The 13,306-nt window shown below is 32.4% G+C and overlaps 3 protein-coding genes across 4 annotated transcripts; 2 read left to right on the top strand and 1 right to left on the bottom strand.

The window, feature by feature from the left end:
* Positions 1 to 1,891: 1,891 nt before the first annotated feature.
* On the top strand, positions 1,892 to 3,028 carry LOC106384193 (fra a 1-associated protein-like). Its single transcript, XM_013824220.3, has 2 exons — positions 1,892 to 2,206; positions 2,416 to 3,028. The coding sequence occupies exons 1-2, from the start codon at positions 1,992 to 1,994 to the stop codon at positions 2,792 to 2,794; spliced, it is 594 nt and encodes a 197-aa protein (XP_013679674.2). The 5' UTR covers positions 1,892 to 1,991; the 3' UTR covers positions 2,795 to 3,028.
* A 141-nt stretch (positions 3,029 to 3,169) lies between these two features.
* On the top strand, positions 3,170 to 6,575 carry LOC106450228 (calcium-dependent protein kinase 25-like). Of its 2 annotated transcripts, XR_007339253.1 has the most exons (7): positions 3,170 to 4,489; positions 4,572 to 4,715; positions 4,800 to 4,952; positions 5,027 to 5,142; positions 5,214 to 5,384; positions 5,494 to 5,665; positions 5,816 to 6,575. XR_007339253.1 is itself a non-coding variant. In XM_048778502.1 (6 exons), the coding sequence occupies exons 1-6, from the start codon at positions 3,646 to 3,648 to the stop codon at positions 5,611 to 5,613; spliced, it is 1,548 nt and encodes a 515-aa protein (XP_048634459.1). In that variant the 5' UTR covers positions 3,170 to 3,645; the 3' UTR covers positions 5,614 to 5,744. The 2 variants fall into 2 exon arrangements, 1 of the variants encoding a protein (XP_048634459.1); XM_048778502.1 differs by lacking the exon at positions 5,816 to 6,575 and having other exon boundaries at positions 5,494 to 5,744.
* A 1,686-nt stretch (positions 6,576 to 8,261) lies between these two features.
* Positions 8,262 to 10,339, bottom strand: LOC106371896 (F-box protein At2g14710-like). The gene has a single exon (XM_013812003.3). It carries the CDS (start codon positions 9,753 to 9,755, stop codon positions 8,622 to 8,624), a length of 1,134 nt encoding a protein of 377 aa, XP_013667457.2. The 5' UTR covers positions 9,756 to 10,339; the 3' UTR covers positions 8,262 to 8,621.
* Between the last annotated feature and the right edge of the window lie 2,967 nt (positions 10,340 to 13,306).

Genomic DNA, 13,306 nt, shown 5'->3' with positions numbered 1-13,306 from the left:
ATATTATGGCCAAAACACAAAAAAAAAAAGATGAACCCAAATTTTTTTTTTTGAAACTAAGATGAACCAAAAGTTAAAAACAGAAACATTTAAAATTGGTTCAAATAAAGAATTTAGGCGACAATTAATGACAGCAACAAAATAATAAAACTACAATAAATATACTCCAAAAGTTAACACCAACAATTAACACAAAAATCATATAATCACATATTAATCATTGTTGTATCAATCATTCCCAAAAAATAATTACATACTATAACAACAAAGTAACGTTAATATACAAGTGAAACATTAAACAACGACATGTATCCACAAAAATCTGAATTATAAAACACATAAAACAATCAGTCGAAAAAGAGAGCTTGACAAATATTCTTATGTGATACATGAGAAATCAATATGCTAAGAAACAATTAACCGGCTGGTTAGAAGCGTTAATCCAACAATATAAAAAAAATGAAATCCTACTATCAATTACATTACATTAAAAAAAACTATCAATTACAACACATTTAAAAATGAGAAATCAAAAAACTACTACACTTTTATAGTAGGAGCAAAATTCTACAAACAATAAGTTGTATCCGGTGGTTTAGAAGAATATGAACTTCAAAAATATAAATATCATATTTAAATACAATACATAACTGTACATGGACATTAACTTTAGAAGAAAATAAAATGTTACATTTATTGATTTCAAAAATGTATTTTCTCATATACATAAATATGTTATAGTATTCTTGCAACCAGAAACATATATTATTCAAATAAAAATAATACTCTTTGTTAAAATATATATTTCCTCTTTATAAATAAGTGTATGTTCTTTATTCACCAAAAGAAAAAAATTTAAAACGAAAAGGATAAACGAATATCTGACACATGAGAGAAAATGATTACAAATAATAATACATTGCAAACCAATATTACAACAAAGACACACACAAAATCTAATTTAATTTACCACCTACTACATATTTTAAAACCCATCGAAAATAGTGAATAAAAATTAGTATTCACCTGCAAAAGAGGGTGTGACTTCTTTTTGTTTCCATTAGTTAGCGCTAAATTTATATATAAATACACTTAAATCAAACATTAGTTACATGAAAATGGCTATATGTTACATATCAAATTTCTTTTTGTATTCGCTCCTCTATGACATAAAAGATAAGCTGATTTCAACACCATCTTCAGTGTGTTCATAAAATATAGACATATCATAAGACCAAAGCTAAGTGGTGCATATACCAAATTTTTTAAAATTTCTAAATTTATAGAAAACAAAAACGTAAAAAAAATAATAGAAAACTGCTAAAGATACTATCAAACATTAAAGTTAAATTTAATACAAAGTAAAAATATTCACATATTAATAATAATTATGAATAATATATTTAAAATTTATAATCCGCGCGTAGCGCGGACAGAGGATCTAGTTTATCTAATAATTATTTTTCATATAAATGTGACATACTAAATCAATAAATCAAAAATTAAGTACAAAAATCTTACTATGATATTATTTTTGATCCAAACAAATTATAAATACAAAAATTGTTAAAATGTGGTAAATCGTGTGTAATTAGAAAAACTTCTACGTGTCTGGTTGGGTAAGAGCATCTCCAATGTAAAACTCCATTTTTTTCTCTAAAATGGAGTAAAAGTGTAAATGGAGTAAAATTGCTCGAACCCTACTCCATTTCCTACTTCATAATGGAGTGATGAACAAATAAAAAATAGATTACTCCATTTATGGAGTAAATTTTATTATGGAATGAGATATGAAGTTGGTTTGGAGCATTCTTTACTCCATATTCACTTTTACTCTATTTTAGAGGAGTAAATAGAGTAGGGATGGAGATGCCCTAAGTCGGTTTGACGAACATAACAAGGTCGTGATTATAAATAAATAAGAAAAACACACCGGAGGCGCTGTAATGAGAGGAAGAATCCAGAAACAAATATCGAATCGATAATTAGGTATGGGTTGGGTCTGGAGAGACGACGATGCATCCTCTTCCAACGCCGGTGGTAACGATGTCACCAATCATCAACCACCCGGAGATCCCGCCGCCGACGTTAATTGCTCCACCTCCACGGTGGTTAGATCGAAGTGCAAGACGGAGGAGGTCGAGCCTGGGAAGTTCGTGAGGAAGTGCGACAAAACCGAGGAGATCCTTCGCCACTGTTTCGGAAAGTAAGTTGTTTCTCACGAACACAGCCTTACTTTTAATCATGTCGGAATCACGAACTTGAATTGTAGTCTCTATGTCGGAATATTACAATTGGACTTATTGATTTGCTCTCGTGTTTTGTCTGAATATCCAAATAGATTTAAGTTTGCTAAAGGAGAGTGTATATTAGTAATATAATGGTTTGTCTTTAATTTTTCTGCTTGTGTTATAGGCCATCTGAAGTTGTTCAATCCACCACAGAGCACACAGAAGAAGATGTCACAGACCAGATGGTACGTGGATCTTCTCTCCCAAACCAGTTCGAGGAGAATCCCCTAAACTTTCCAGGACTCCGCAGCGATCTAGACGACATCGAACGCCACTTCTTTACCGGAATTAAAGGTTTCTTCGAAGCAGCAGAAGAGATGAGAAGCAGCTTGTTTGATATCATGGAAGACCAAGACCATCACTCAACCACCAGGAGAGGGATACCCATCGAAGACCATCCGAAGATAGAGGAGCATCGCAGCAAAGACGAAAACGTCACGGCCACGAGACAGCCATTCTCCTCGGGAGATATTGATCTCTCGGGCTTGGCCAAGGACGTTTGAGAAAGAGACTCCTTGTTCTTTCTTTGCCATATAAAAAATCTTTAATTATGTAATGTGACTTTTAGTAGAGAAACGTCCAATGTTAGCGGCATCCACGTTTTTTTGCTTAGTGCTCATCTCTAATTCTATATCATTAATACTATGTTTTAATATGTTTGTCTTTTTTAATCTTACCCAAGTACCAACCAAGAACATAATATTACAATCAGTTATGTCTGAAAGTTAATATTTTTATTTGTCTTAGCCATATATATTTCATAGTTTTCATTAAATGGTATTAAATAAATTAAGTCAAAAGTAATGGTAATGAAGTAGAATTAAAGATTCGATATCTACCCTTACGTTTTTTGAAAGATTTGTTACCATTTTGTGGCATAAGTAATATAGAATAAACAAAAAAATTAATAATTTCAGAAAGCGAAAGGACCGAACTGGTTAAACCGATGAATGCTGCAACAGTTTAGACACAAGCTCAGAGTCGTATGTCATTAGATGTTTGTTAAGAAAGAGAATAATTTAATCGAGGCAAGAAAAAGAAAAAAAAAGAAGCCAAAAACCCTAATAAAAAATTCAGTCACGACGTGAGCCCCAATTCCATTTTTCTCAATCGTCTTCCCTTCTCATCATCAACCCTCATTTTCTTCATTTGTGAGATGATTTTGTGAGAATCTAGATCTCTGGGGGAGATTTGTCTGTATGATTGTTCAAGGAAGTGGTTATGGTGGTGTTTTAGACAGGAGAGATCTGTGTCTGAATAGGATCATATCAAGGTTATTTTCTCTTGCGTGAAACGGAAGGAAACGACTCTTTTATCTTTTTTTTTTTTTGCGTTTCCTTAGGTTTTGTAGAAGATGGGGAATGTATGTATTCATATGGTCAACAATTGTGTGGATACGAAATCAAACACATGGGTTCGTCCCACAGATCTCATCATGGATCATCCAGTGAAGCCGCAGCTCCCAGACAAGCCTCCTCAACAGATGCTGATGCACAAAGATGATGATAAACCCAAGCTTGAGACTAGTGGAGAAGACCCTAAGTTACTTGAAGCGAGTGATTCTCATCAGGAACAACAAGAAGGAAGCACGAGTGAAGAGAGGAAGAAGCGTGCGGCGAGGATAGCGTGTGGGAACAGCAAGAGAAAGCCTCACAACGTGAAGAGACTTATGAGCGCAGGGTTGCAAGCGGAGTCTGTGTTGAAAACGAAGACAGGGCATTTGAAGGAATACTATAACTTGGGGAGCAAGTTAGGTCACGGGCAGTTCGGGACGACGTTTGTTTGTACAGAGAAAGGAACGGGAGAGGAGTACGCGTGCAAGTCGATACCAAAGAGGAAGCTGGAGAACGAAGAAGACGTGGAGGACGTGAGAAGAGAGATTGAGATAATGAAACATTTGTTAGGTCAGCCTAACGTGATCTCCATCAAAGGAGCTTATGAAGACGCGGTGGCTGTTCATATGGTGATGGAGCTGTGCAGAGGAGGTGAGCTGTTTGATAGGATAGTGGAGAGAGGGCATTACTCCGAGAGGAAAGCTGCTCACTTGGCTAAGGTTATACTTGGTGTGGTTCAGACTTGTCATTCCTTAGGTGTGATGCATAGAGATCTTAAACCTGAGAACTTTCTATTTGTTGATGATCAAGAGGATTCGCCTCTTAAGGCTATTGATTTTGGGTTGTCTATGTTCGTCAAGCCTGGTATGTGTTCCTTACAAAACATCTTTGTTCTGTTTTGCTCTGTTTTTCTCTGTTTTCATGAGATGTATGTTGTTGTCTGAAGGAGAAAACTTCAGTGATGTGGTTGGGAGTCCATACTACATTGCACCTGAAATTCTGAACAAGGACTATGGTCCTGAAGCAGATATTTGGAGCGCCGGTGTGATGATTTATGTGCTACTCTCTGGCTCAGCTCCTTTTTGGGGTGGTAAGATTGTTACTTTAACCACAAAATTTTATATGTTTTTGGAGGTTTTGGAGGTGTTATTATATGTGCTATTAATCTGAACAGAAACTGAAGAGGAAATCTTCAATGAGGTTCTGGAGGGTGAGCTTGATTTGTCATCAGATCCTTGGCCACAAGTCTCTGAAAGCGCGAAAGATTTGATCAGAAAGATGCTTGAAAGAGACCCTAAAAAAAGACTCACTGCTCAACAAGTGTTGGGTAAGTCATTAGAATCATGAAACTACAAAGTTTAAGTAGATGTGAAACTTAATCTTGGTTCTTTTTTTTTCCAGGCCATCCATGGATTAGAGATGAAGGAAATGCACCAGATACACCGCTTGACGCAACTGTGTTGAATCGCTTGAAGAAGTTTTCAGAAACAGACAAGCTCAAGAAAATAGCTTTACAGGTATAATTATAAGATTTTTTTTTTCTGGATGGTTTTGATTATTAGATGTCTGATTTCTGCTTCACTTGCAGGTGACTGTGGAAAGGCTTTCCGAAGAAAAGATTCGCAGTCTTAGAGAAACCTTCAAGATTATAGACAGTGAGAAGAGTGGGAAAGTAACTTATAAAGAACTCAAAAGCATTCTTGAAAGGTTTGACACAAATCTTGACAACTCTGACATCAGCGGTCTTATGCAAATGCCAGTAAGCAAACACTATGGTCTCATTATATATTTACTGATCAGAATATATTTATGTGTTTGCATCATTGATGTTCTTACATATGGATGAATCTTCTTGTGAATACTTTTAGATGAATGAGCATTTAGAAGACACCGTAGACTACGAGGAGTTCATTGCGGCGATTGTTAGACTTAAAGAATTGCAAGACGAGGAAGCAAACGATCGTTTAGATTCATCAACAAAAGTGTAATGAAGTTTTCTGAAGAAGTGTAATGAGTAATCAAAACTGATGATGATGATATGTAAGTGAATGTGATGCATTCACTCATTTTTCACATTCTTAACATGTAGCCTCTTTAATCTAATGTTAACTGTTATAAAACTGTCTCCCTAATAATGGTAAGATCTCTAGTGTTTTCAATACTTCAAAACTAATATTTGTTTAGATTTAGACTTGTAGGAAGTTACAAAAGAGCTGCAACAAATTGAAATAGGAAGGACAGAACAAGGAGAAGAGGGCACAAGAAAGAATGTTGATGGATGAAAAGACCAATAACTTGTAGGTTCTTTTTTCTTTTGTTTATGATATCTTTTTAGAGCAGAAAAAAAAAGGCTGTGTGTGTATATATATAAAAGTTGTTGTAGAAAGGATAAGGAAACACAACTTAAACTCAGGTGATGTTGATGCTTTCAATACTTCTAGACTATATTGCATGTGCCTTTTATAGTTTGGTGTAGCATGATCCGACTTCTTTTCTGGTTTTATACAAAATTTTACAGAAACTTGGAAAATGAATTTAGAGTACAGTTTGATTATTCATATACCTAGCCAGATGACCTAGCTGGATAGTTTTTTTAAAAGAAATTTCTATCATAAGAGTATTAAATTGATGATAAACTGCCGTCTGATATATAAATATGCGTGCATGTTGTAACTTGGAACTAAAATTGAAGCTACTGCGGGTCAAGAAGTCAAAATTTTACCTTTTATTAATTGTTATTACATTTTCAAGTTTTCATAATTTGAAATAATCAAATAAAAACATTCTTCAATATATGATTTTTGAAAATATAATGCTGTAGAAATAAAAGGGTAACATATGTTAATAACTTTACTTGTATAAAAATATGACATAATTAACAAATTTGAACTCGTTTTAATGGTAGATAATAATTTATCTAAATGAAATCATTTTAAAAATAAATAGGTAAATTTATGAATTTAATAAAATTTTATCATATTTAATTTATATAATACTTATATTTTAATATAATATAGACAATAATTATAAATTTATAAAAAAAAGAAATATTTTTTATTTTTTGTTTATAATAAAATTTAATTAATATAAGTTTATAATAATATTATATTACTTAATTAATTACGAAATTAATTAATGCATTATTGTATAAAAATATTTTAAAAGTTTAGTAGGATTTTGTTAGATATTTTTTAGCATATTTTATTATAACTAAATATAAAATTTAAACATATCGATAAAATTAATTTATTATTAATATTCTTATTGATTATTATGTCACTAGGTGTTTTGCCCGCACATGTGGGCATAATCATTTTACGAGTGCATATTATTTTAAGTCTTATTAATCCAAAAATCGGCATAATAAAACTTTAATTGGTGAACATGTTGAAGGAAAAAATTATAGTGAATTCTTTGTTCTTCATAATTTATATTAGTTATGTTGAAATTTTAGTCAAATTATTGAAAGGTAGATCCCACTTTTTTCTTCTAAATTCCCCATGGAGGAATGATTTATAAGAAAAAAAATCCCTATGCAATTTTGATAAGGAACAAATTGAAAAAATTCATATATTTCTTTTTCAATTCCTCAAATGAAATTTATTTTTTATTTTGTTCTTTTTTCATTCTTCTAGTGGTCACCAACTGAACCTATAGTGTTTCACGGATTAAACTTAAACTGGTTTAAAATAAAAACAAGAAAATTTGTTTTGAACTCAGTCACAAGTTAAATTATTATTTATGATTTTAAATAGTTAAATCGAACATCAAATTATTTATAGATGTCAAAAAAAAATATTCATCAAACTATGTACTTATTATTGTCTTAAAAGTTTTAAAACACTCATATATTAGAAATAGTTTGAAAAAAATCTTTGTATAAATATTTTTGTTTGACTAATATTTAATTATAAATTGTTTTATATCTTAATTTTTTAACTTTATAATAAAAATATTGTTTTCAGATAGTAACACAATATATATATAAGAATTCTCTTAATTTTTAAATATATTTTCTAAATTTTATTATATTAGTTTATAATTAATTATTTAATATAACATATAAATTTAATATTATTAAAATAAAATTCGTGATTTATTATATATATAATTCATTACGGGTTTTGTGAAAATTAATAAATTCTCAGTTAAAAACCAATAATAAATCAATGACATATATAAAAGCTTAAAACCTAATAAAATATGACAAATAATAAAATGAAAATTTTAATATAACATATAGATTTTAAATCAAAATTCGTTTTAATTATATATAAATTTATTACAGATATTTTTTAAAATTAATAAATTAGTGATTGGCTAAAAATTATTAATAAATCAATGACTAAGCTAAAATCTAATAAAAACATGACAAATAAGCAAAATCAAAATAATTATATATCTAATTACATATTTTATAGTTATATTAGTTAAATTAATAAATTATGGACTCAACTAAAAACTATTAATAAATTAATGACTCAGCTTAAACCTAATTAAAACATGACAAATAAGTAAAATTACCTAAAATCATGGAAATCATGACAAATAAGCAAAATTACCTAAAATCATAGAAATCATGACAAATAAGCTAAATCACTTCGTAAATAATAGTATATGTAAGATCGTAATAAATCAGCGTTAAAAAAAATAATAGTATATAGATATTAGGTAATTAATGAAATAGACCTACTAAGATTTTATAATGGTTAATAAAAATTGTACTTCCGTTCTAATAATAGTACCTTGGTCGATTGTATAGTTAGATTGGTTATAGGGGTGTTAGTGGGGCCTAATAATCAAGAGTCCAAAATTATTTGTCTGAAACATATGAAAAGACAACAGGTTAAACTGAGCCTGCTAAACGCTTAAACTAACTTGCTCTAAAAACTCTGAAGAAAGTTATTTAATCGGGGGAAGAAACAAAACCATAAGAAAATGAGCAAAATCTCTAATTGCAACCAACAACAACAAAAGAAAACCCCGAAAACACACGTCAAATAAAATTAAACTTGTAATTCTGCTTCATTTTTTTTTCTCGAGGAACCGGGACCAAGCTGGGAAAATAAGTGCAATGAGAAGGCCAGGGATCAACCACAGAATCTAACTGAACTATGCTGATCAACTTGTTTTCCCCCAAAACATAAATCCAAGCCTGGCCATTTTCATCGCAAGAACACATGACAAGCCTTTTATCGTCGATGTAGTAACTTGGCTGCTGATGAGAGTAGGGTTCAGCCTGTACTAAACTCGGAAAGTTAGGGATTGAAAAAGTCATGAAACTCACCCAAACAACATCACGGCCATCCTCAACGTCAACCTTGTTCTTGGTCACCCAAATCTCAATCTTCTTTGTTACATGGCATTGTTTCAAAACCAAAAACCGATCTCCCTTGAAGAACCTAACGACAAGCGCATCGCGAGGATGGGTCATCCCACATGGTAGATCACAAAATGTGTAGAATCTTTCCTTGTAAAAATCAAATCTACATAAACAGTACAAGGGATCTGTCTCGTCACGATAAGCGATCCAAAACAAAGAGCCGTTCAACGATCCACCAATTTCAGAATGCATAGTTTTAAGTTGTATTTTTCTCTCGTCACAATCACCGGATGTAACGTGTTTCCACGCAACGAACGCAAAGTCATGGATTATCCACACGTTATAATTTCCCCAAATGCTTGTCCAATTACTACGATCATAACATATGCCGACAAACTCAAACCTAGGATGTCTAATCCATGTACTAATTTGTTTTAACCACGGATTCCAAACTGCGGTTCCTTTATCCGTATGACATATCATGAACTCGTCGTAATCAATCCAGAACTTAGGTTTCTGAGATTCTAAACCGGGAACATCCAATGTTATTAGCTCACGCACCACTATCTTGGGATCGATGCTTACTGAATAGATCTTGGATTTGGATTTTAGGATGAACCCAAACGTATCTTTGTGGTTGTTGATGAATGTCTTGTCGTCCAAGATAGCGTTCCATCGTTTGCAAACAGTTTTGAAGCGGACAAGAGAGATAGGAGAGACACGAGAGAGTATCTCTTCAATCAACTCCCATGGAAGGTGCTTCTTCTCATGCGCCGCTATATCTTCTGTTTTTTTAGTTGAATCCATTGTCTATTAGGGTTTCAAAAGAATGTTCGTGTAATATATCTTTGAGATTTTACAAGTAAATATATTGTTAGATAAATATGCAAACGTGTTCAATTTTACTTATTTCTTAAAAGTTTAAAGGAATAAAACACAATTCTTATTTTCAAAATAAAAGATTTACAGACCTAACAAAGCAATTAATATTTACTATTGAGTGCGTTTTTGTGAAAAAAAGAAAAGAAAAATTAACAAAACAACAAACACCGTGAGGGCCCCATTGTATGCAAATAAGATATTGGAAACATGGGTCCCACAAGATCTGACGGTTGAAATTACAATTCACTGCCTACGTGGAACAGTGTTTTTGGGTAATAATAAGAACTCGTCGAGACAACTCAGGCGGGGCCCAACAGTGAAAAACCAGTGAAACGGTCGTGACACGTCAGCAATAACGGACGGAAGAGTGGGGTCCGCATGCGGTGGGTATGTCGTGGGGTTAATAGAAACGGGTCGCTGTAACGGAGACCAACCCCACTCTTCCTCTCCCTACAAATTAACCACTGTGCTTAGTCTAATCTCCTTTGATTCTTCTCTTCTATCTATGAAGGTAATTTGATTTTGACGCTAACAAAGGTTTGTCTTTATATTGAATAGAGAGCTTAGCTGATGATAATCGTATAGCCTTTTGGTTGGTGCAAAGTATAATGGAATTGCAAAAACTTTTGAGTGTTGTTGTTACGACTTTTCTTTTCAATGATTGTTGCTGACATCAATAGCATTACTATGTTCCAATGTTCAGTTCTTTTAGGATCAGATGGGTGGCTAGCTCCTTAAGAGAGAAAGAAGAGATCAAAAGGTTGAGGAAGAGTTTGACGTTTAAGGCTGGTCCCATGCCCAGTTTCTACAAAAGAGCCACCACCTAAGGTTGAATTGAAGAAGGTTAGCTTCTTTGCTCTTCCTATGTGATCATACTTTTCTTAAATTGGTAGTTGTTGTATCTCATGTGTGGTTCGTGAAAATGTTTAGATACCAACTACTCTTTCTAAATCTCCAAAGCTAGCACGCAGAAAGAGTAGTGGTGATGCAACAGGAGGTGAGACGGGTCCTCCTGTGACAAAACGAAAAAAGAGGAGAGGCTGAAGAACGAAGAAGCAGAGAAAAGAAGAGAGGAAGAGATGTCTTCTTCCGTGCCTACTAAACCTGAAGAGAAGAAATTAGAAACCAACAACATCCAAGTGAAGGCTGAGATCATGACAAGTGAAGTTGCAGGGGGAGGCTGATCAAAGCAAAGAGAGCGTTTGTGCATTTGGCATCTCTGTTTGTTCTTCCTTTTGAAAAGCATTAGTGTGAATAGAGTTGTTGCATTGTGGCTATTTTAAGAGCTGCTTCACATTTTTCAGTTTTTAAAAAAATTTAAGCCTCAGAATGTTTTTACTCTTACTATTTGTTGAATTAAAAATGTAAAACATATATTAAATTATAAGGATAACATATGTGTAAAATTTGGAGAGTAAAATAGTGGCGAGTTGTGCAAATGTTTATATATCAAAGGAGACTGGTAGGGTCTTTATTTACAGCTAAACATGTTAGGGTCGGATACAAATATTCTTGCGGGGTGCTTTGTATTTGCAACATGTTTGTGGTCGGAAACAAGATTATGGTTTAAATCTGTTTGGGCTTTGGTTGAACGATTCCTGTAAATATTGATGGATAGGCCTACTCACACTACTCACTCCTAAGATTTTCATTCGTTAACCATACAAGATATTATGTTTCAAAATGTTAAGTGTCATTCTTAGTATTTATGCCTCATTCATTGTTGTATAGGTAAACTTCTTTATGGAACACGAGACGATGTGACTTAAATATTGATGGATAGGCCGCCTACTTAATACTTGCATTGTTTTTTTTTGTCAAAATAAATGTTATGTAGTGAATATGTACATGTTAAAACACTTGGTAACTTTGACTCTCGCCTACTACAAAGTTAGTGATATGATATTAATTGGCTAAAGACTAAAGAGAATCAGACTTTTATTACATGAAGACAAAAGCCCCACACAGCTCACTTGTCCTCATGTCCAGTCCCCACTTCTTCCTAATATCTTCACCGTCTCAATAGTAACATTAAAGATTCGTGTCCTAAGCTGTCAAAAATTAAATCTTGATATAAACAAAGGCAAGTTATAGCTTTGTAAAAGCAAGTCATATTAATCAAATGGTACTTGTAAATAAATCGTCGGTGTACCAAAGAGTATGTGTGTTATTATAATCTTTAGTAATCATGTGATATTTAGAGCAAGATAGCTGTATAAATGTAATATGGCACAATTAAATACCGTAAGAATGAATACTTGATTCTTTTATAAACTTGTTTTTGATGAAGACAAAAATAAATACATTTGGTATTTGTATAAACAATAAACAGAGCCGCTGATATTATGACCAGGTGAGTGACTATACATTTGGGTCATTATACATTATGTATTTATGTTGATTGATCTATTACAGCAAAGAAAATTGTAGCTATATGCCTAGGGGTGGGCGTTCGGGTACCCGTTCGGGTTCGGGTCGGGTATTTCGGATTTTCGGGTATTTCGGTATAGAGGTGTAGAACCCGTTCGGATATTTCTGTACTTCGGGTCGGGTTCGGGTATTTTAAGTTCGGTTTCGGTTATTTCGGATCGGGTTCGGATATTTAGATTTTGAAGAAAAAAAAATGAAAATTTTCATTTCTCAAATTTCTTGTATTTAAATATATAACTTTTCACTTAACTATTTTTTATTTTTAATAGATTGCATGGTTAATATATTTGGACATAACATTTTCAAACTAAAAAGACATTAATTTGGTTATTGTTTTTAAATTTTGGATGTAACTTTTTGTTAATTGCTGAAATAAGAAGTTTGACATGCATTTTAAGCGAATATCAAATCATCTTCTACGTAATTGTATGTATATCATATGAATTTAAAGTATGTGTAGTATCAATATAAATATTTTATATAAAATGAAAGATGTAAACTATAAATATAAGATTAACTAGATTTTGACCCGCGCGTCCGCGCGGATGTATGTTGTCCGTAATTCAACTGTTTTGGTTTGTTGTAAAATTATTGATATTTTTTCATAGGTTAGTTAGTTCTGACATTGGTATATGGTGTACATTTTGTTTTGTGTTTATTTTTAGATTATATTTTTTTGCATTTAAATTGGTAAGAAAAAAATTACAGTGTAAAATATTAGAAGGTTTAGTGTAGATTTTGGCTGTTTAAAAAAATTATAGAAAATTGTTTTTGATTACTAACTCAGTATTTAAAATTAATATTTTTTTAGTTCAAAAAAATCTCAGGAAAACAATATTGACAGCAAGAATATAAATTGGTAAAGTAACCAAACCCACATTTTTTAGATTAGATAGCTCTAGCAATTATAATATTTAACCCAAATTATAGTGGACTTTAAACAGTAATCGAAGCCCATTTACACTTTTTTCTGGGAAAAAAATAGAAACACGTAACCCTTTTACGTCTTTTTGATCCGCACACCCGTGATCTTTAAACAGCAATCA

This window comes from Brassica napus, chromosome A4, assembly GCF_020379485.1.
Source record: "Brassica napus cultivar Da-Ae chromosome A4, Da-Ae, whole genome shotgun sequence".
Lineage (NCBI taxonomy): Eukaryota > Viridiplantae > Streptophyta > Magnoliopsida > Brassicales > Brassicaceae > Brassica > Brassica napus.
The sequence above is the reverse complement of the archived record's forward strand: the minus strand, read 5'-3'. Positions and strand labels throughout refer to the sequence as shown.

Excerpts from the sequence above, each read along its gene's own strand:
- LOC106384193 (XM_013824220.3), top strand. The coding sequence starts at position 1,992 with ATGGGTTGGGTCTGGAGAGACGACGATGCATCCTCTTCCAACGCCGGT. Across the intron at positions 2,207-2,415 it reads CTTCGCCACTGTTTCGGAAA|GCCATCTGAAGTTGTTCAAT; the intron begins GTAAGTTGTTTC and ends CTTGTGTTATAG.
- LOC106371896 (XM_013812003.3), bottom strand. The coding sequence starts at position 9,755 with ATGGATTCAACTAAAAAAACAGAAGATATAGCGGCGCATGAGAAGAAG.
- LOC106450228 (XM_048778502.1), top strand. The coding sequence starts at position 3,646 with ATGGGGAATGTATGTATTCATATGGTCAACAATTGTGTGGATACGAAA. Across the intron at positions 4,490-4,571 it reads GTCTATGTTCGTCAAGCCTG|GAGAAAACTTCAGTGATGTG; the intron begins GTATGTGTTCCT and ends TGTTGTCTGAAG. Across the intron at positions 5,385-5,493 it reads GCGGTCTTATGCAAATGCCA|ATGAATGAGCATTTAGAAGA; the intron begins GTAAGCAAACAC and ends GAATACTTTTAG.